The sequence below is a fragment of the Zonotrichia leucophrys genome, chromosome 11, assembly GCF_028769735.1.
Source record: "Zonotrichia leucophrys gambelii isolate GWCS_2022_RI chromosome 11, RI_Zleu_2.0, whole genome shotgun sequence".
Classification (NCBI taxonomy): domain Eukaryota; kingdom Metazoa; phylum Chordata; class Aves; order Passeriformes; family Passerellidae; genus Zonotrichia; species Zonotrichia leucophrys.
Genome location: NC_088181.1, coordinates 3,859,437 through 3,883,070, shown reverse-complemented (window position 1 = coordinate 3,883,070; position 23,634 = coordinate 3,859,437). Strand labels below are relative to the sequence as shown.

Below are 23,634 nucleotides of genomic sequence, written 5' to 3'. Positions count from 1 at the left end.
GCTCATTGCCCAGAGCTGCTCTGGCAGGTTTCAGTGCTGCTCGTGGCCCTCAGGGCTGGTGGGGATGATCTGGTCCTGTTCTGCTCCTGGGCACCACCTCAGCCCCTGATTCCTCCCTCCTCCTCCTCTCACTTATTCTTCATTCTTTGAATCCTGTGCTATCTGTCTCGGGGATGGTTCCCAGTATGTTTCTCTCAGTATGTGCTGATGAACAGATTCTGTTCCAGACATCTATTCATGTCCTACTCTCATTTTAACTTCAAAATATTCCTCTCCCAGAGGTTTCCTTAGAATAATTTTCCGTACTGTAGAGAATCAGACAGGCTTCATTCTGAAAATCAGCAATGGATTTACAAGAGTGACTCATCAGGTTTTTTTAAGCAATAATTTCCATATAAAAGAGGTAAGAACAATAAAAAATTATTTCCCCTTTGCAAGCCTGCAGGTGCAAATAGGAGCAAGAGTTTATGGAAATGTGATTTAATAAACAGATGTTTGTTTTTTTTCCTCTAGGTAACCCTCCTGCTACGGGCACAGGAACTTTGCACATCACCTTGGAGGATGTCAATGACAATGTCCCATCCCTTTATCCAACACTGGCAAAAGTTTGTGATGATGCAAAAGATCTCAGGGTAGTGGTTCTAGGAGCATCAGACAAAGACCTTCATCCCAACACAGACCCATTCAAATTTGAGCTCAGCAAGCAATCCGGCCCAGAGAAGTTGTGGAGAATCAACAGGCTCAACAGTAAGGCTGAACTTGGATTTTTGTGTATTTATTCCTTCCAATTCTCCACCCCAGGGCACTCTCCCTGAGGCACTGGGGGAATTTAGGAGGGGTTTTGAATGAAAGTTTTGTAGGATGGATCTGCCTAAAGCTGCTGCTTTACCCTGAAACTCCTTCTCTTCTGAAACTTGAAACTCCTTCTTATGTTGGCTGAACTTTCCTCTCTCAGTTTGGCATTAATCTCTTGTATTGGCTGGATTTTCTTCCCTCTATTTTGCATTAATCAGGGGCTATTAATAACTGATAATTTTGTGAAGATTACTGCATCTCATGGCACACAATTGTTTTGTACAAGGCTTTGCTGTAGGACAGCATGGAAATTTTGCATGGGCTTTAGCAATGCAATTGAAAAACTTCCTAATTTTAAGTATTTAAACTCTTCACAAATAAAATCTCCCAATGCACCGAGACCTTGCACAATTGTTAAGAGGATCATGAGATCGCAGAAGGTTTGTGTGTTTGAGGTTCTTACAAGTCTTCCTTTTGGTGGGGTTTGGAATAATTTTGTAATTAGATTTCAGCCCATGAAAGAATTTCAGGACTGTCTCTTCCCTCCAGTTCAATCCTTTTGCTATTTTTCTTAGAGTACTCTCATTTTCTTCCTGATTTCCATGACTAACTGGTATTTCTGATGTTGCTTTCAGACTCCTTCACCCTCCCAAGCAATTTGGTTAATTGTGCCCTCATCCTTTGCAGATACCCATGCCCAGGTCATCCTGCTGCAGAACCTGAAAAAGGCCAATTACAACATCCCCATCTCAGTGACAGATTCCGGGAAACCTCCTCTGACCAACACCACAGAACTGAGATTACAAGTGTGTACCTGCAAGAAATCCAAAATGGACTGCAGTGCCAGTGATGCTCTCCACATCAGCCTGACCCTAATCCTCCTTTCACTCCTCAGTTTATTTTGTAAGTGTTTTGCTCAGCTCTAAGTAATGAAATGTTGTTTTTCTGCTCATTGGCACTCTGCATCAGAAAACCCTCCAGGGGAGGAGTTAAATTCACAGATTGATATCATAATGCTGGAATTTTGGGTTCTTTTCCCATGAGCTGTGAGAAAGTTGGGGGGGAGAGGGATTTTTCATAATTAAATATATATATATATATAAATGGATGCCTGATTGTCAAATTAAGAAATAGAAGCAATAATTTTAAGAGGAATCAAAGGGAACCAGAGCTACCATAGGATAAACTGAGAGGTACCAGCTGCAGCAGCAGATTTGTGCAATGCTTGCTTTCATCTCTCCCCACTTGAATTCAATTCAAGCCCAGAAAGAGGAGATTAAAGGTGTTCCTGTAACAATGGCTGCTCTGGGTCACCAGGAAAACGAGGCCTGTCTGCTTCAATCTGTTCCTCCACATAAAATGTGCAAGTGACTGGAACAGGAGGAGCTTATTTGAGATTCTGGGCTTAGAACCACCCAGAGCTGATAATCAAATGGCCAGGCTGGCTTGGAGGGCAGAGAAAACTGCCAGGAAAAAGGAATTTCTGCTCTTTATGAGAAAGGAATTTTGTAAATCTCATTTGGAAAGCTTGACTTGAAAGTGGGGAAAAAAATCCCAGAATGATTCAAAAGTAAGAATTCAAAGCCATGGAATGCACAAATTTAAACAGGACATGTCCCTGGGTAGTCCTGTGACAGCTGCCAGCAAACTTTTTGATGCAGTGTTAGTTTTGAATTCCTATCCAAAGGAATAGCTGTATCCTACAACTATGACAGTAAATCTGTTATTTCAGGACTGTTACCTTCATCTTCTATTAACAGAATATATTGTAAAGTGGTTTAAAACCTGAGCCGTGGTGAAAGGCCTTGGATTCTCCAGGAGATAAAACGTGCCACGAGGCAAGGGAGAGGTCAAGGCAGGGATCCCTTCCACACCTGAGGCTTGCTGTGTGCTTGAGCGCACGGCCTGCCCTGTTTCCTTCTCCTTTTATCCCAAAAGCTGGGCATGAAGGTCGTTGTGAGCTGCTAGCAGCTGATGTTTGTGATGCTCTTTGAAGATGAAAAGGACTGTATAAATGCTAAGTGCAAATTCCTGTTCTTAGTCTCAATCAGTGACATCTACGGGATCTGTTTTGGCTCTGGTTCAGCTGGGCTGGGCTCAGTCTGCTGGAACCAAATGCAAACTTCAGCTGTTAGGGGTAATACGTTAAAAATATTTGACAGGGTGTGACACCATTGCAGCAGTGATATAAATGTGCAGCCCATTGATTCAAATATATTCCTGTTGCCACTTCATAAATGTTGCTGCTGCTACACTAGGCGTGACTTTCACCGCTGGAATTGCTTTCTTATCTGATGTGATTTGCACTTGAACTTTATTTACATTAATTCATCTGCTCAGAATACAAAGGGGTAGAGAAAAGCTTTGTGCTTTGGGAAGTTGCCATGTTCATGTTGATTCTTTATAGCCCCCACCAAGAAGCCTGATCGTTTTCCTTAGGTTGAATTATAAAACCAATTTTAAGTATTGGAAAGCACTTTTTGAGTTGCTCTTGTTGGCTGCAGGTCTTGTCCAGCTCTGTGTGGGTGGAACACACCCCAAGGGCATCCCAAGGTATTCCATGGCTGTCATTCCACCTCTGGAACTGTTCCCATCCATGTCTATGCAAAGCCAGCAAGCACCACAACTCCCCTGAGCATTCTCCTCAGGTGTGCACTGCACAGAGACGGAAAGGAATGGGTTTGGGAGCCAGTTAAAATAATGTGGTTCTGTGTTTGAACTCCTCTGAAATGTGCTGCTATCGCCCCGTTCCCAACTCATTTCCACACACAGATTTTTTATAACTGTGATTAGCTCCATTGCAATGTTTTGTATAGTCCAAATATTTATCAGAGTAATCAAAGATTATGATGCCATAAAAACAAAGAGAACTTTAGTGCTTATTGAACAGATGAAACGTCCCATTTCTAGTGGCAAGTTATGGGTTTAATTTTAGCAAAAGCCCTTACGTGGCTGACTTTGCTCCCAGTGTTTGTATTTTATGAGGCTCTTGTTCCTGGGAGGTAAATCCTTCAGTCAAATGAACTTTGTAACTCATGCCAAAGTATTTCTTTTTGTATTTGACATCTGGTGTGAGGATAGATAGCCCTGTGCAAGAGCTGCTCGTGGTGAAAGAGCCCGGCATGAATATCTTTCCTGTAGAAAACATCTTGGTATTATCATTTAAATGGCGCAATTATTAGCTATACTTAGAATATGTGCCTCCTCAGTAAATCATGAAAGAAGTCAGATGTGGCAGATTTCTGAAGTGTCTGAGCACACAAGTGAAGAGCCTGATTAAAACTGAAATGGATGCAAAACCCAGCAGTTCCTCCCATTCTGGAGACTTCCTGCTGTGCTCACTATATTGAGGGATAATGGGATACAGACTGCACACTTGCCCAGAAGCCCCTGGGAAGGGAGACAGAGCTGGAACAAGAAAAAATTAGGAGTTCCTGGCAGCCAGAAATAGAAAATATGAGATGCCAAAATATGCGGGCAGATTTGCACAACAAAACAATGAGGTGGGATTGAAAGATGATGAACACAAAGTTGATTGGAAAAAGGAGCATCTTTTGTACGTTTTGTATTTAACCTAATTTTACTGAGGTCAAACTGGAATGGTGGAGAGTGCACAGGCAGAGGAGCTTGCAAAGTTACAACAGGTAACGGTGACAAATATTGGAAAGGATATTGTCGCTTGTCACTAAAGCAGACTCTGTGTTTAAGATGAGACTCCATGTGGTGGCATTTTGTCCTCTGTCAGCTTTTCCTTACCATTACTGGAGACAAGAAAGCACCAAACGTTCAGACAAAATTCAGATTTCAGTAATTCAGATTGAGGGGAAAACCATGAAAAAACCATCCTGTGTTCCTGGTCAGGGAGGGAGCAGCAGCAATCAGTTCTTGGAGGAGGAAAGTGAGTGGGGAAAAGAGGAAATCTGTCAGAGCATGTCTGGGGCTGCTCTGGGATTGTCCCTGAGTGCTGCAGTGATTCCAGGTGACACAGATAACCCTGCTCTGCTCAGAACTCAGCTGCAAAAGGGATCCTCACCACAGAATCACAAACAGGCTCCTCAATGCTTTCAGTGAGAGAGCACCTACAGCGTCCCACAAGGGCGAGGGATGGCAAAGCAAAACAAGCCAAAAACAAATCTGTGCATATTTGTGCACAAAATCTGCCCAGGCCCTGTGGGATACTGAGAAAGAACCACTGTGGCTGGCAGAACTAAGCTTTAGATCTATTACAAATTATTTATATTATTAGTAGTGTTTAAAGGGGTGTTTGAATTCAGGGCTTTTGATTTTATAATAACTATTTCACTTAATTGCATAATCATAGAATGGTAATTGCATTTCATATCTTCTTTTATATTCTACCAACATAAAAGACCACGTTAGATTCAAATGTGTGGAATGAAGGGAATAAAAGGCACAATAGTTGTGTCACTAATATTTTACTTAAATATCCTTGTTATAAGAAGGGATTTGAACTTCATGTTGAAAAAAACCCAATTTTTTATCTTTTTGACTATCAACCATGAATACGAAGCTTTTTTTTGTTCACCTGGCCAGTGGACTACAAAGATGCAAGTTGACTTGAGCTGAAATAAGTGAAGAGTTCCATTATTCTGAACAGAAAGTGAGAACAGAAAGCCAGACAAGGGGGAAATGCCTCCTTAAAGAAATTAAATAAGCTGGAGGTCTCTACATTGCAATTAATTTGTTAAAGTCAGGGTGAAAGGCCTCAGGTGTGTTTGAAAAACAGAGACTGGCACAGACATCTGTGCAATTGCAAAAAAAGGCTTAGAGATAGCCCTGAATTTAATTTCCTAGTAATTTCCACAAACTTTTCTTATTTAGTGTTGGCTGTCCCTCACTATATTGTTTTTTTCTGATTTGAGGAATAAAGGTACGGGGCCAATAGAGAAAATACAGGGGGTTTTTTATCCCTTGAAAATTATGTGTTTATTATTAAACAACTACAAAACAAAACAAAAACATACCCAAAAAGCACCCCAAAAAAAATGTAAAAATATGAATTATATGAAGCTGGTGGGTTTGAATTTCCATGGAGCTGGACAGGCAGAGTTAATCCTGCAGTGTTATCTCTCGCCCAGCTCATTTTTCAAAGCCACAGCAGCCCCTGTATCTCTTGTTTACCCCGTGTTATTTGTGCAGGAACATCAAATGGCTGAAAAGCGAAACCGAGCATTCCTGAAAGGCACCAGAATGAGACAAATCAGAGCAGGTTTCAAATGGAACAGACCTTTCAGGTCACTGCTCTTTCCATTCCCTCTGCAGATCCGTTACCAGCACATTCCCACTTTTCAGCCTTTATTTCGAATTTCTTGGCTGAGTTTTAAACTGTCAGGTTGGGGTTTTTTTCCTTCATGACTCAACAGTTGGGTTTTTTTCCAGTAGAGTTTTTGGGTTTTCCCAAGAAAAAAATGAAAAAGTTCATCCCTGTTCCATCCAGTTCCAGAGGAAGGGTTCCCAATAGGTGAATTTGCTAAAATCAACAGTTCTTGTTTGTTTCTTTGTTTTGTTGGTTGGGTTTGGTTGTTCTCTTTTTATATTTTAGGTTGTTTTAGTACCCTTCAGTCTTCTACAGCAATTTTCTACTTTTCAGAGCAGTTTATTTTTAAATAAGTTTAAAAAAAAAAAGAGATCAGTTTAATTAAAAAGACTAAGGAAGTCTGCAAGACACATTTTCCCATTTCTGAGAAATCACATATTCCTATTTTGGCTAGAATTGCAAAAACTGTTAAAATTGGAGAGTTTTGCTGTGAAAGGTGCTTTATTGAGGTGGTTATTTGGATTTTATTTATTTTTGCACTGCTCTAATTGGAGTTGCATTCTCATGCTAGAGCACTACCATATAGGTACCTAAAATATCACCTAAATTTTGCTTTCCAAGAAATTGGAGATTGTTGATATTTAGTGAGTTCCAGTGTTGTAAATCTCACCTCCTAAACTAAACAACAGCAGCAATATCCACGATCTCTCATTGCCTTTTTTACAGATGCTTTGGTCCACATTAATATTATTATTTTTGCAGCTAAATATCACTTGTATCGATTCCTTCTCAACTGCCTGTATGAGAAAAACACCATTTTTATTTGTGTGCTTAAAGATTTGGGTTGATTTCTAAGGAAAGGATGGTTTGCTTCAATTTGAACCAGCCTTGATTTGAATCTCAATTTTAACACAGAGCTGTGTCCATTCTTGTGATTTCACTGCAGGTTTTTTCCAGCCCTGCAACATATTGTGCAGTTTGGGAGCCCACCTAAAATTAATGGGGCTTGAAATGGCCCAGAAATCCATATGGATGTCCATAATTGGGGACAGGATGTTTGTACACCAGACAAGACAAATAGAAATGCCCCCAAATTACACATCAGCATATTGAAATGTGCTTAATAACACTGCATTTGATGGAGTCAATTAGGTGGGAAATGGCATTTTTGCACACATTTGAAACCATCCAAACACGTTTCAGGAGAGCAGAGGTGGGCAGAGGGGGCGGTTTGGGAGATGTGTGTTTGGAATGCAGAAGGGAGCAAACGCAGCTCCTTCCCCAGGAGCGGCAGCGTTATTGCTGATGGTCACTCTGGAGGATGGAAGGGACATTCAGAGAGATTGGTTTGATGGCCCATTTAGCGCTGGGAATTCAAGTGAACGCTTTTATGTTTTCATTTTCTCAACAGTGCTCCACAGTAATTGTTGGGACATAATATTTTGTATTTCTTCTCTGAACAACTTCTTAAAGCCACATAAATATTGAATTTCAGATAGCTGCGGTCAGGATTGCTCTGGAGTGGCCCATGATTAAAAACTGCCACTGAATACACGACCAGTTGAAGTATTTTTTTCTGCCATTAATGGTCGCTGTACATTGTGAGATGTTTGTTTCTTTTCACCATGTCTCTCCTCGGCTATTTACCCCATAACAGTTTTTCCTATTCCTTTTATATTTTTCCCTTTATAACATCCAGATAACTCAATGTAAACAGCTTTGTGTTCAGATTTGGGCAGGATATTAAAGATTAGGAGGAGATTTGTGGTGCCTGAAGGTTTGATGCTGTTGCCTTTTCTTCTGCAATACCCAGTGGATACTTACAAAGCCTTTTAAAGGACCATTAATGTTTGGAGTGTTTTAGATGAGATCTTAAAGCCTCACTTTATCAATATAATTAATTAGGATAGGTCATTAATTGGTGGTTAGGTAAGTGCCACTTTAGGAGCAATTCTTCAAAAAATTTGAAACGAGCAGGTGTTGATACCAACAGTCTGGTTTTTCTAGTTTTGGATTTTCTAGTTAGCTTTTTTTCCTTTTCTGTGGCTTCTAAGCATAATCCTTCACTCTGGTTTTTATTCTTGCTCAACAAGAATTTCTTCAGATGATTAATTTAGGATTTCAAGCTGGGTTTAGTCTGTACCTGCAGATCTGAATGTGTCTGGATTGTTCATGTTCTGCTTATTTAAAACTGCTGGTAACCTGTGCAGTGCTGCTGTGGGAGATGAGATCTGAGTGCCTGAGCAGCTTCCAGCCCTTTAAAGGGTTGGCTCCCTGCTACAGCTGATGCATTTCATTTGCAGCATCCCTGTGAAAAAAAGCCAGCAGACTTCTTCAGGGCTGCCATTTCCGAACTGTGCTTATTCATTTCACTTGTTGAATATTTTCAACCATTCCATTCCATTTATCAGATTAGAGCACGGGGAAATATCCAGGCAGGCTGCAGGCAGCCTCCTCTGCAATTGTTTAGTTTTGACAGAAGTGAAAAATGAAGGAAGCATTTATTCCCTATTGCTCAAATGAAGGCAACAGTGCTTTGACAAAGTATCCAACTGAAATTCACATCAATTTTTTAAAAAATAATAATGGAGCACATCTTGGCTTTTCTACCCTAAAACTGCCCCTCTCCCAGTGAGATTCTTCACCTCCCTGGAGAACAGGAATTGTATTAGGAGATGGTTTTTATTTGATAAACCCAGGGAAGCACATGGCTCTGAATTTCTAAGCAAGGAGAGTCGGAATTTTGCTTCATCTGAGCAACTTTTCTTTCAGAAAACGTTTATTTTATTCACTTGTTAGGAACAGCTCATGACACAGGCAGTGTGTGTGAGTACCTGACAGGGAAGAGGGGAGGCACAGACAAGAATTCACCAGTGCCAGGGTCAGAAGAAAGAGCACTCTGGCTTCCTCCAGCCCTGCTTTGCCACTGCAGTCTCCTAATAAAAAAATATAATAAATTTTATGTATATATATATATATATATATATGTGTATATATATATATATGTATGTGTATATATATATAAAATTAAAATAAATTAATTATATATAGTATGCAATATATATTATATAATATATAATATAGTTATACAGTTATACATTATATAACTATAATATAATTATAAAAAGTAGTTATATAATATTATATATTATCAATTAGTTATATAAAATTATATAAATAATTTTTATATAATAATAAAAATATTTATATAATATTATATCTTATATAACATTATATATTATATAACTATATTATAAAATAACATCAATATATATTTTATATATTGATATATTTAAATATATTAATATAAATTAATATAATAAAAATAAATGTATTATTGTAAATATAATTATGATAAATTAGCAGTGTGAGAGCTGCTAATGCTGGGTGAAACCACCTCAGCAGGGGGAACGTGTCCCCAGTGCCAGCTGGGGACTCGGGGCTGGCACATTTCCCCCCCTGCCACTCTGGGTGATTGCAGAGCCCCTGGCAGAGTCTCAGCTCTGCAGTCAAACCCTGGCACTGATTTATCAGAGCCCACCAAAGCTCAGAGGGCAATTATGAGCCTCTCATTTCACACAGTGCTTCTCCCATCCTTAACAGGGTAATTTCAAATAATTTCTCACTTAAATGAGAAACAAATTGTGTGTGATGGTATAAGCTGCAGATTTTCAGGATAAACTAATTTACTTTTGGAGGCTCTATAAACTTTTCCCCAAGGTGTTGTGGCCAGTGAGATCAGCAGTTTGTTCTGGCTGATATTAAACCCAAATTTCTTAATTGCAGGAATGAAAATACAGGGAATCTGTCTGGGAATAGTCCTTCAAATTCAATGAGATTTTGGGGTAAATTTATAATAATTTATAGGCACTCTATGAAACTCCTGCAGTTGAAACCTTCCTGTGACAGATCAACCAGTGATGCACATGAAAATAATTTATATTTTTCAAAGTTCTACATGGAGGCTAAACTAATAACTATGCCTCTAATTAATGACCTTTCCTAGATGGTAAATCCAGGAAAGAAGTACCTGGATGTTGATTAGCTGCCTAATCAGAAGGACTGTGCTGATCTCTTCTATCATTTTTGTTACCTCTTTAGCATTACTGAGGTTTCAATAAAGTCCATGATGTAATGTAGACTTTTAATTATGCCAGATTAATGTAATATTTCTGATGAAAGGGTAATTGAAAGAAATGGAGCATGCATGAGCTGAACTCCAAACTCCAGCTGTGTTAACGCTCTTCTTTTAATGGGAATTAAAGGATGAATGCATTTTGGGTAAAGCTCATTCCTGTACAGAGGGTCAGCAAGAAACTTAAATGCCTTTAATTTTTATGAGGTTTTAACTGCAGTGTAGAAGCAGAGTCTGTGAAATAGAGGGTGAGCTTGGGCTCATAAAGAGCACATCTTTCAAAGGCTTTTAATTACTCAGTTTAGACCTGTTTCTTTAAAATAAGCAGGGAACTGAGTCACTCATGTAATGTAAATAAGTTCAGAGAAAGCTCTGGCTGCAGCAGGGAAGCTGGGGGGCAGCAGAGCATTTTCTGAGGTCAGAATTCTGCACACCCCACTGCTGGCTGGAGGGAAGGGCCCTGCTGGAATGAGCCTGAACCTCAGGGAATGAATTTACATCCCACCAGTTGCTTCTTCCCTAGAATGCGGATCATGAAATCTTTGTCTTAAATTCTGTGTATTTTTTTGCCTCCATTTTCCTCTGTTGTGTGGCTGAACATGAGGAGTAAAGCTCAAGTTAGCCCAGTGTGACAGAGGCAGGGAGATGGCTCTGCAGTCATTGAAGATGCCAGCATCAGGAACTTGGGCTGAATTAGCTGAATTGCACCTTCTCAAACCAAATCAGCTTTTGAAACCCTAATTCAAGGCTTTCCTGTAGAGTTGGCCGCCATCATCAACTCCAAATACAGCCAGTAGACCTTGCTTGAGTAGAAACAAGGGTTTTTTCCATCTAATTTTTTATGCCATGAGTCTCCCTACCCTGACCTGTGCACTTAGACCTGTATCCCCACAGTATAATTATTTTTATTAATGCTATTAGTACATGCTATTAGATCCAGACAGACTCTCACAATGTTTCTCCAGCAGAAGAAAATCTTCACTTCCAAACCTGCTCTTCCTGACGCCAACAGCCACCAGCTGCTGGTGAGAAGTTTCTGTGCTTTCCTATCTGAGCCCCTTGACAGAAATGCAATAATTCTGAAACACGTGGCAGTAACCCTGCCTTTGCCACTGCTATGGATCCTTAAGGTCTCTCCCAATGCAGTCATTCTGTGAATTCTGAGCTATCTCACTGTTATCTCAGAAAGAACAAGGCTGAATGTGTCTCAAGTATCAAAGAGGTAAAACTGTGAGATAAAATTGGTGAAGATCACATTAGAGACTGAAAATGAGAGAGATTTCTGGAGAAATACATTCCCTACAGCTGTGCTCACTTAGTGCTGCTGTGCGTCCCTGGATACCCAAAGGGAAAGGTGGAAGGGACACAATAAGAATAAAAATTCCCTCCCCACTTTGTGGCTTGAGTGCTTTGGGCAGCAAATCACTCATTGTAGGTAATTTCTGTCAAATCACATCTAAAACAACACAGGGTGGGTAATAATCCCTGAGTGCTGAGGCCAGATATGGAGACAGAGCTGATAGAAAGAAAATAAAATAATTACTAGGCCTAATTATCATTAGTGTGCAGATCTAAACCTGCCAGGCACAGGCTTACCAGGGAATTAAGGTCTTAAAAGAAATAGTTCTCATTGATCAGCAAATGTGCTCGCTGCACGGATTATTTGCACATTTTATGCTCACAGTATTCCTTAAATACTAATAAATTTAATGCGCTATTGCCAGCTGCAAACTATAAATTATCTGTGCTATAAAATACATAATAAAGGGTTTTTAAAAAACCCAAAAACCAATGCAACCCCATCAAAGTGAGTGGAAAAGTCACCAGGTGAGCTGGGGCTCAAATAAGAAGTAGATTCTAAAATTTGGCTCTGTGTGAGCATTTCTGGAAGTTTCATTTGTTCCTTCTTTATGGGGACAATAAATAAAAAGAAAAGCCAACAAGAAAACTACAATTCCTACACAGGAAACAATCATGAACACTGGAAATCCAACTGGGAGAACAGAGAGATTTTAAATATGGACCAGAGGCTCAGAGATCCCCAGTGAGTTTGTAACAGAGCAGTTGTGCTGCTTTCTGTGGATTTCCTCACACTCAGGTTGAGTTTTCCAGGCAATACTTTGGTTTTCCTTGGTTGAGGATAAACATTGAGTTTTCCAGGCAATACTTTGATTATCTTGGATTGGGGATAAACATTGAGTTTTCCAAACAATACTTTGGTTATCCATGGTTAGGAATAAACATTGAGTTTTCCAGGCAATACTTTGGTTATCCATGGTTAAGAATAAACATTGAGTTTTCCAGGCAATATTTTGGTTATCCTTGATTGAGGATAAACATTGAGTTTTCCAGGCAATACTTTGGTTATCTTTGATTCCTGCAGATTTTGTGTTAAGGGAGTTACTGGCCAGGATGTTTATCCAATTAACACCTTACATGACCTTATCAGACTCTTTGTAGAAACTAAATTTGTAACTGACACTTGTTATTAACCACAGAAAATAGAAGACTGATGCTCTCTAGGACAGAACAATTTGCAATCAATTTTGTGTGCAGTAGAAAGAACAAAGAAAAATTTGATCTTGCATATTCTTACTTACACAAAGGTGGGTGTCTAGTGAGATGTTACAAACCATAATTTTGAGTGTTGAATCTGATTTCCAGAGGCAAAAACTCCTCCTTTAAATAATCCACCTGTGCAAAAGTTTCTACTTTTCTACTCAATAATAAATAATTATTATTAAATAAAAATTATTATACTTTGGGGAGGGTATAGGTCTAAGTGCACAGTTCAGGGTAGGGAGACTCATGACATAGAAAATTAGATGGAAAAACCTTTATTTCTACTCAATCATCATTAATGGCTGTGTTTGGAATAATTCTTTTAACACAAAGCTTGGCTGAATTCAGAGTAGTCGTGGCACCCTCTGCCAATGCCAGGGGTTTGTGGGAGTGCCAGCAGATTTTGGGACACAGCTTTCTGTGGAAGGGGCCCAGGTTTCTCTGAACACACCTAGGGCGAGGAGAATGAGAGGAAAACCAGGGAATTCCTGCAGGGAAAATCCAGGAATGCCCAGGGGGAAGGAGGCAGTGAAGGAGCCGCAGCCACAGAGGCTTTGCCCAAGTGGCAGAGCAGGAAAATGCTCTGAAGAGCACAGGGCTGGCAGGAGATGAGCACACAGCAGCTCAATTTGTCAAGGGCTCAGGAAAGATGCTGCAAAGCTGCTAAGTGAGAGCCTGGTAGGGGATTTAGTTCTTTGAATGGCTACAAAAAGCCCTTTGGGACAACCTGTGAGAGAGAATCCTCCAGATTGACATAACCTAAATATACAGAGCTAGAAAGGAGATTCCATGACAAAAACCTCCTCTGGTTTGTTTGTGCTTTCAGGCTTGAACAAGAGGAAGGATGATGGTGTTGTCCTGAGCAATCAAAGAAGGAAGAGCTTTAGGGGGAAGGTTTAAGAGCTGAGTTGTAGCTGTGCAGAGCTGTCAGGAAAACATCCAAAAGTTATCAGAGCTAGAGGCTGACATCTTAGACTAAATGGAAAAGTGGGAAAAGAGAGTAAGAGCTCTGAACTGTCAGCCACAATGTCATTGCTGAGCAGGAAAGGATGGTGGCACTGAGAAGGGGAGGAAACCAAAGTGAGGGGAAATGAGGGGAAGAAGGTTTCCTAAAAAAAAATAAACTGGAGGAACAAGACCAAAGGAGAGGCTGGGAAAGTGATTAGAGAAATTATGGTAAAATTATAGGAGGAGACAGTCCCAGGAGCCAAAGGAGCATCATTTTCAGGCATGTGATTAAATGGATCAAAGGCAAGAAAGGATGGAGCTGAGAAGACATTTCAGTGAAAGAAAATCTGGGCAGGGATTGCAGAGCTTTGAGGTGAAAGGAGCCAGGAATGGGCAGAGACATCTGGGTAACAGGGAGGGTCAAAAACTCCTTGTGAGAGACAAACTGGCCTCCAATAGATACAAAAATAGCAAAGGAGAAAGAGCCATAATTAAAGATTAACTAGTTTTTTGTACATCCCACAATGTGAATGAAAGGCTCACACACATTCATTATGTCTGTCAATATAATGTAAAATATACAAGCTTTTCTTCAGGTGTGCCCATAAATCACAAACCCTGCCCTTTATTTACGGGCTGTTGGTGAAGCAGCTCAGTGGCTGCTCCAGGGGGTGGGGAATTGATAAATTCTGTGCTGACAGATTCCTCTGGTGAGGTCCCAGCCTGTGCATTGCACACCAACCCAGCACCACAGCTGCTGCCCATTCATCACGGCCAAGCGCCTGTCCCGGGCAGGGAGACCCCCAAGGATCTCCCAAGGATTCAGAGCAGCTCCATCAATCCCAGAGCAGGGTCAGCTCCTTTGAGGCAGGATTAAACAAATGCCCTTTAATGACACTCAGCTTCATTGGGATCTGGAAATGCTATTTTTCAGGTTGTCTGCGAGAGCAGAGTCTCAAATTCTTTCTTTTCACCACCCAGGAGATCAGGTTGTTTATGAGAATTTAGTTCTAGCTGGCATCCCTAATCCAAATATATCCAGACTTTGGCAGTCACGACCATAAATCCCCTATATGTGAGTCTGGATCCTGATTTTGTGGCCAGACCTTCTCTTTCTGCAGCAGGATAGAAATCCACGTGCCAAGCAATTCCAGATTTTGTCCTATTTGGAAATCTCAGTTAAAATTCTCGCTTCAGTGAGCCCCATCCACCAGCACCTCTGTGGATTTCTTACCCTTAATTTGCTTTATTTACCTTTGTTTAGCAGAATTGAGGCACTGCAGGGAAGGGGCAGGCAGCTGTTGGCATCCAGGTGCCTGCATTGCTGCAGAATTCAATATTGACATCAGTTCAAAGGATAACAAGAAAGAAACAGATAAAACAAAACAGCCTTATCAATAATTAAATTAAATTTGATTTGCCCTAAAAGGCAAACAGATCATTAAAAATTTTTAAAGGGCACAAACCAGCATCTAACATTGACCATTACATTTCTGTGGTGGTGACAAAAATATCAATATTGCAATATTGCAATCTTTGAAGTGCACAGATGCAATAAATATCAGACAAACATTTGCTGACTGAGTTTTGCTGTGTCTTTCCCTTGGTTTTATAGGCTGAGTGTGAGCTACAGCTGAAGTTAGATTTGCTCCTGAACTCTCCTTTCTCAATTTCTTTACTGCCTTGGTATTATCAGGGTGTCCATCTAAAACAGAATTCAAGCGCTACATTCACTTTATTTCATAGAAACCCCGCATAAAAGCCTTATATTTCTGTAGCAACATGAATATGATACACCAGGCCTTTTATTCCCTGGTATATTCACAAACTATAAAGCTCTATTGGAGTGTTATATTATTATATTTTTATATATACTATACTATACTATAATATAATATACCATAATATACCACAATATGATACAATACAATATAATATAATATAATATAATATAATATAATATAATATAATATAATATATATAATTAAAATATAATAATATACTATATATAATCTACATATTATATTTTTATAACAGTATTATATAATAGCATTATTATATTATTGTTATATTATTATATTATTATATTTATATTTTATATTATTATATTATTATAAAAATATATATATTATATTATTATATATTATAATATAATATATACATTATATTTTTCAAAAACAATATTGTTTGTTTGCTGTTTGCTTGTCAGGGTGTGCAGGGAGGGAGGGGCTGGCATTTCCTTGGGCACAAATGGAACTGATGGAGGTGCCCAAAGGGGGAATCAGGTCCTGGCTCAGGATTTATCCTCTCCCCACATTTTCCAGAACTGCACCACAAAGGTCTCTGACAGCCCCACATGACATTTTGGGCTTTCCTCTTGGAGATTTCTGCACTTACAATCAATTGTTTCTAGACTCAAATAATCAATATTTAACTACTGGCAATGTTCATGCATCCAACCAGCAATTTGACTGGGGGGAAATAAACACCAAACACTTAAAGGTGCTGTGATTTGCATGGCAATACTCACCCCCATCTCCTCCTTCAGGTCTGTAAGAATTCTGCCATTTGAAGCTGTCCTACCGAGTTGCCACGGCAACGAGAAGAAAGGAAGAAAAACCCCATCAGCTCTGAAGATTGCAGTTTACAAGGACTGTTCTTCACTGCTCGGCCTCAGTTGCTCCAGTTTAGTTTGCAATCTCACTCAATCTGTCCGACTGTACCTTGGTGTTCGACAGCCTCCGCCCCTCCGCCCTTTGGCCCTGGATCCCTCCTGCAGGACACAAGGTTTACTCAAAATTTACTCTGAATGTTAAAAGACCATGACACCCAAACCCCTACCTTGGGGTGAGCAGAAAAAAAAAGAAAAAAAAAAAACAACAACAACACCACAAAACCAGATTGACTCCATTTTTTTCTATCTGTTGACTTGTTGCTATTCAACTGTTCAGAAAATATTTTGTCTGTGGGTTAGTATTTGTATATGTATGAGTGTATGTATATATATATATTTATATAGAGAGAAGAGTTATACCACAGGTTTAGCTTTTATAAAATGTTCATCTGGAGGGTGAGAGAAGGGAGGGAGCAGAAGAACAACACCACAGGTGAATGGGAGCTGTGCCAGCATGGCTAAACCTTCTGTGTTTGCTGCCCAGAGCAGCAGAGAGCCCCTGGCCCTTCTTGTACCTCAGGGTCAGCACAGGAGAGCTGCAAATCCCCAGGGCTTGTTCCTGCTCTGAGCTGCTCTCCCTGCCCAGGGCAGCTGGGCGTGCAGGAGCAGCCAGGGGAGAGCAGCTCTGCCTGATCTGAGAGGCCCAAGGGCTGAAATGTTGGCTGGGACAGGTGGCAAAATGTTTTTTATCAGCTCTGCAGGTGAGAAGCTGATCCAACAGCAACGCTCAGAGCTTGGCAGAGCACTGATCTGTGCCTCAGCCTCTGGTGCCCTGTTCCAGAAATCCCCTCACAACCACACCAACCCATCCTTTTGGAGATATATATACATACATACACACGTACACACAGTCAAGAGTAACAAGAGCATTTCTTTGTGTGTGTAAACTTACCACACCTGTTTGCAGACAGGGGAAAAAAGGGTGTTTGTTCTCTATGAATATGGATCCTTTTTTTATTCTGTGAGCATGTAAGGTCAAAAAAAAACAAACAAAAAAAAATCCTTCTAACTGTATGAAGATGATCATCTTGTTAATAAACTGTAAATGATCCATCAAAGCTCACACCAAATTTTTATAAAATTAACACAAAAAAGTATACTAGTGACAGACTGTGGCTTTTATTAGAGCTTGGCAGTAACTAGGGTAAGGTAAGTGTCTTAGAATATTTTAATAAACTTGCTTATTTAAAGTTTAAACAAGAAAGCTTCCTTATGCAATAGAACTTTGCAGCTGCACTCTTTAGTTAGCATTTTTACAGTAATTATGGCTCATACTCGATGGCATCCTTACTACAGTGAGGGTATGAGCATACCTTCCACACCACATCTATGGTTCAATAGTAAAGATTTTTGGAAGCATTAAAAATAAGTCCAGACATACATTTAGTTTCCCATAATGCTACACTAGATATTAAATGTGTGTTGGTGGTTAAAATTTGCTGTACAATAGCTTTTCTCCAAGTTCCTGTATTATACCAAATATGAAACAGGTTTTATTTTTCTTCCTTCCTTTTTTTTTTTTTAATCAAAAGGAGTAATAACAACAGACAGAGGAAAAATGAGTTTGTGTTGTGAGCTTTCCTAACCCTGTAGATTTCTTGATAAGATATGAGCTGCCTTCAGAGCAGTTTTTCTCTTCCAGCTTAACTCCTGCAGTCCTGACCGAGTGAGATCTCTGTGGCACTTGGGGGTCACTGGGGGCTGGCCAAGGACCCCAGGAGTGGCTCTGGCAGCTCCAGGCATCCATCCCAGCAGGAATTGCCTGATCCCAACCCTTGTCATGGGCACACTCCTGGCCCTCTCTCCCCGCCCATGCCTTGTATGGACCCCTCACTGCTGCTTTGCCATCAACAATCACATCTTTTTTATTAAAATATATATATATATATATTATTTTCAAGCAAATTTTTTTCCAAAAGGAACAATTTATCTACTGTATGGCACCTCTGGAATTCCAACGTGTATGTTCAATGAATGCACCCAAAGATATTCTGCACCCTGTGCTTTCAGCTACAGAACCTCTATCTTGAATAAAAGAAATTATGTTACCCTGCCCCACAAATACTCTTTTCTACTTGCTTTTTTCCTCTCTCCACCCAGCCAAACCCACCTCTGGAAAGATCCCCCTTGACTTTGGTGTCATTTCTGTCAAATGCCAGGAAAATCTGCCCTTCCCTGCTTTACACCCAGGCTCACAGAGCGTTTGGTGAATCCTCCCAAGGGCAGCCAAGTGAGGAGCAAAGAGAAAACTCTCCTGCCTGGAGCTCCACAGCAAGGGGAAGACTCTTCCTACACCCTGTGCCCAAGGAAAAGATCTTTCTTCTTGGATCCACTGCAGAATTTGATGTGCAGAGAGGTCAGAGCCTGGCTGGAGCTGTGACCTGAGCTGCACCCAAGCCTCCATCCCCATTTTCCCTTTATTTCTGCTCCCACATTAAAGCCTCCCAGCCTCTCCCAAGTGTCCCAGCTCCATCCCAGCCATGCCAGGAGAAGATGAAGCTGCCATTTCATGTTTCTCCCCATTTAACACAGACTGTGGCACGTTCATGGTGTGACACAAGCAAGGAACCACAGCAGAATCTGAATTTTCCTACCTGGACAAAGGGTATCACCTCTGGCTCAGAAACCAATGTCCATTTCCTGCAACAAAGGAACAACATTGATTTATCCATTTTCCTACAATACAATGAAAAAGCAGAAGATTTACACAATTGGTTGTATTATTTTCTAGCAGTTGTTTCTGTTTAACATTAATTCAGCTTCATTAATTGATTGAACATTAATTCAAGTTTGCGGTTTTTATAACACACCCCTTATTCCTACCCAGCTGTTTTAGCCCCACCAACAGTTATTCAGTCTGTGTTTGTAGGTACATAAATTCTGTCTAGATTTAGAAAGGCAGTGAACTTGTTGATTATCATTTTGTAACATGCACAAACTTACTTTTTATTTGTTAAAGTCATTTCACTTGGAAAGGCTCTGTGCTGTTGAAACAAAAATTGGGAATAACAATCAGTGAGAGGGGTTTATTAGCAAGGGAAAGGTTTCATTTTTGGCGTGCTTGCTAACTGAACCCTGGTCTGTGCCCCTCGTGTGTGCTTTTCCGCTGTGCCCGTGTGCATTTGTTAATGTTCATTTTGCTCAGAGTAAAAATAAGGAAAAAGAGCTGAATTTCCTGCTGGGTGAGGAGGAAGATGAGGTGAGGGTGGAACACTGGTAGCACAGTCCCTGAGCCCTGCTCTCATCATGTTTAACTGCTGGGGGTCAAACAGCAGCTCCACCACCAGCACTGGGGTTCAGTTCATCATTTTTGGGTGGAATTTTCCCTCCCCACATGTTGCTTTTTGCTACTGGCTGTGAGCAGTGGAGCTGCAATGTTTGCCACAGGATTGCTGAGTGCTCACCCCCTATCAAGCCTGGGGTTTGCCACATCCAGCCACCCACAGGTGCCCTTCCTGACCACCTGGAGGAGTCTCCAGGGCTCCCAGAACAATTTGGTTTAACCTTTATTTCAAATGGATGGGGTCAAATGATTCGTTCTGCTCTCTTGCACAGTCATTTTTCAGATTACTATAATACAAACCTCATTTATTAAATTATGGACTTGCAAGCAGTTTGTAGGGCCCTATTTAAATGCCTTATCACTACAAAATGACATCTACTATATTGACAACTTTTGTCTTTCCTTTACAAAGGCCTCCTGTCTGAAACACTGAGAAAGCTGCCAATTTTCCTCTCAAATGTTATTAATCCACTCAGAGCAGAATTCTGCACACAAATAATTTTAATAACTTACAAAGGCTAAGTTGCTTTTGGAATAAGTTTAAAAATCTTATTTAATTTAAAAAATAATTATATTAAAGTCACACAGGCTTGAGACCACCAAGTCTAAAGCAAAACTCTGCTCCTGTCTTGCCTTTGTTGCATCTCTAGAAACTCTGTTTTCTGCGAGATCCAGCTCAATGCCAGCACAAAGAAAAATAAAACAGCAATTACTTCCTTGCAGTTAACTCTGTGCTCTTCAGCAGTCACATGCAGTGCACATCAGTAATTATCATTATGGATATTCCCTTCAGAGCAGACAGAGCTGAGTTTACAGCACGTGAGGCACTGGCTGCCCTTCCTGCCTCGCCCCAGCTGCTTTGGGTTGGTCCCAGCGGGATGGATGCATCCCCCACTCCCAGAGGAAGGTTTCTGGTTGCACAACTGCTATGTGTGTATATATGTAGATATATAGAGATATACACATATAAATATATATATATTATATATGCAGGTGGAAGGAGATGGATACAACACAGGGGATTTAGAATGAGCAGTTTAATTCATGGGATAAGGGACAGCATGGGCTGCATGTACTGAACCAGTCTGATTTAAAGCAAATTAAAAGGGCAAAAATCCCACACACCAAACCCCAGGCTTATCTCCGCTCTCCTGTTGTATTTCTGCCACCCTGGGCTGTCCCCTCGTACCACAATTCCATCAGCTGAAGACATGCACCATTGTTTTCTGCCTCATTTCCAGCTGTCTGTGGCTCAGCAGGTCACAGGAGTGCAAAGGGAAGGGTTCAGGGCCAGAATTCCTCGTTCCTGAGCTTTCAGTGGGACAATGTGGGACATTCCTGAGCTTCCTGTGGGACAGCTGGTTGGGAAGGCTCCATCCAGCCTTGAGCACTGCACTCCTCCTCTGCATCAGCAAGTGGCTGCACTCTGAGATTTGGGGTGAAATAAATGTAATCCAGGGCCAGGCTGGGTGTTTGGATGTGCACACACCCCTGCCTGAGGAATAAATCCGTGTCTGGGGGCTGAGATGGGGAACTGAGCACAAATGAGTTGTGTTGTCACTGCCATTTCAGCCAGAACCCTCCGTAAAACCACACCTACCCCAAACAACCTCTGTCCCTTGAAGTTACCATCAAGATTATTTTTTGAATTTTTTTTTTCCATTTTTGTTAGTCCAAACAAGGAGGAAAACATTTTGTTTGATTTTCAAGATGCTTAATTCAGCTGCTTTTCCAGTTAATCATTCCTTTGGGCCCTAGTTGCTGAATCGCTTGCTGTTTCTGAGGTGTAAATAAACATTTTGATTTATGATGTGGTTGCAAAGAAACTTGTAATTTATTTGTGAAATGCTCAAATAAAGGATGTATGGGCTTTTACCTGCTGTCTGGACCTAGACCTTGCCTCAGGAATGGAGGGCAACAAAACGACCTCCAAACTGGCAAAGGAGTGGAACCACCTGTGCCAAACATCAGAAACCCCAGGATGTTCTTAGGGAAGGAGAAAAATTGCAGCCTTTACGCGGTTTGAGAATGAGAATCATGAGCTTGGAGAGGTAAATAGAATCACTGAGAATGGTTTGGGTTGGGAGGGACTTTAAAAATCATCTTTTGAATTATCTAAGGATCAGGGACACCTTCCACCAGAGCAGGGCCCCATCCAGCCTGGCCCTGGACACTCCAGGGGTGGTTTGACCACACAGAAAAAGGTTTGCTCACACAAAAAGCAGAAATGAACGTTCAGGTAACAATAATTTGCTGTCTAAAGCCCCATTTACATCAAAGAGTTTGCCTTGAGCCAAACCCAAACCAGCTGTTCCCAGCCTGGGCTGCAGCCAGGAGCTCTCATGGATTTTTGTGCATTTCCTTCTGCCTCACCTGGTCACCCACCACCACCAGTTCAGCTCAGAGAGAGCAGCCAGGCACAAGAGCTGCACCAACAACACAGAAATCTGAACAAATGCCTCCTTGCCAGGGAATTCTTGCTCCAGTGTAAAGCTAGAGCCTGCTGCCTCGCTGAAATTCCTGCAGGTTGTACTTTAGATCTTCTAGGAAGTTATCTAAAGTGACAGAGCCACACAAAGGTGGAATATCTCTGAAAATAGCCTTTTAATACCTGTGAGAATAGAGGAAGCTGGGGAGGGAGGGCAGCAGTTGAAGCAAACATTTGAGAACAAGCCCCAGCAGCTTTCTGCCACCGAGACCCACCCCCAGCTCCTGCCCATTGCTGATGCTTTTCAGGCTTTGAATCTAAAGGAGTTTTTTCATGTGGTCCATAATAAGTAGAGGATGAAAGAGCCCACGTGAAGCTTGTGGTGTAATTGAGCAAAAGGCCATCCATTACCTGAAAGCCACAGCAAACCTGTGTCACCTCCTCTGGTCCCAGCTGAGCTCGTTGTCCTAAAGCAATGCTGGGAAACAGCACAAAGTCAAACCATGAGCAACGTAGTGCTAACAGAGAGAGAAAATGCTGGATGGTTTTCAGCTGGGGGAGGTTTTGTGCTGCCCTTTGAACCCTCCTGTGTCTCATCTCACAGCTCCCATTCTGCTCTGCTCGCTGCTGTTAGCTGGGAACTCTGCACAGCTCAGCCCAGCCATGGCTTTTCTCCAGCAGCAGGAAATCAGAGCAATCCCCTGCCCTCAGTGCAGCCTCCTCACCTGCAGAAACAAAGCAAGGGTCACTGCTCCTGCTGCAAAGCTCTGGGGAGGCTCAGCCTCCTCACCTCTGGCCGGACTCTGCTCATCCTCCTGCTGACCTTTGGCTGCTCCCGTGGCTCCTGCAGGGAGTGACGCAGTCCAGCACTGCCCAGCTGTGTGGGCAGCACAGCTCACTCTGAATCCTTTCCCAACCCATTGCTCCAAATCCAGCTGTGCAGGGCAGCACAACTCACTCTGAATCCTTTCCCAATCCATTCTCCCACATCCAGCTGTGCAGGGCAGCACAACTCACTCTGAATCCTTTTCCAACCCATTGCTCCAAATCCAGCTGTGTGGGCAGCACAATTCACTCCTCTGAATCCTTTCCCAGCCCACTGCCCCACATCCAGCTGTGTGTGACAGCACAGCCCACTCCTCTGACCCATTTCCCAACCCATTGCTCCATATCCAGCTGTGTACGGCAGCTCCTCTCATCCAGCTGTGTATGGCTCACTCCTCTCATTCATTTCCCAATCTCACATCCAGCTGTGTGCGGCAGCACAACTCACTCCTCTGATTCAATTTCCCAACCCATTGCCCCACATCCAGCTGTGTGTGACAGCACAGCCCACACTTCTCACTCATTTCCCAATCTCACATCCAGCTGTGTAGGGCAGCACAACTCACTCCTCTGATTCAATTTCCCAACCCACTGCCCCACATCCAGCTGTGTGTGGCAGCACAGCCCACTCTGAATCCTTTCTCACCCCACTGCCCCACATCCAGCTGTGTAGGGCAGCACAATTCACGCCTCTGATTCAATTTCC

At 41.5% G+C, this 23,634-nt stretch overlaps 1 protein-coding gene and 1 long non-coding RNA gene across 3 annotated transcripts in view; one reads left to right on the top strand and one right to left on the bottom strand.

The window, feature by feature from the left end:
• CDH13 (cadherin 13) overlaps positions 1 to 21,550 on the top strand; it is a 447,425-nt gene extending 425,875 nt beyond the window's left edge. Inside the window, exons 12-14 of one of the 2 annotated variants that reach the window (XM_064722933.1) lie at positions 514 to 747; positions 1,483 to 1,698; positions 16,267 to 21,550. In XM_064722933.1, the coding sequence (XP_064579003.1) occupies positions 514 to 747; positions 1,483 to 1,698; positions 16,267 to 16,274 (458 nt within the window). In that variant the 3' untranslated portion in view covers positions 16,275 to 21,550. Of the gene's footprint in view, positions 1 to 513; positions 748 to 1,482; positions 1,722 to 16,266 lie in introns of those variants that run through there. The other variant, XM_064722932.1, reaches the window with a different exon arrangement.
• LOC135452632 (uncharacterized) lies at positions 18,986 to 22,808 on the bottom strand. Its single transcript, XR_010441667.1, has 3 exons — positions 22,515 to 22,808; positions 19,336 to 19,376; positions 18,986 to 19,032 (listed from the first exon to the last, which is right to left on the bottom strand). It is a non-coding gene; the product is annotated as an uncharacterized LOC135452632 (long non-coding RNA).
• Positions 22,809 to 23,634: the final 826 nt, after the last annotated feature.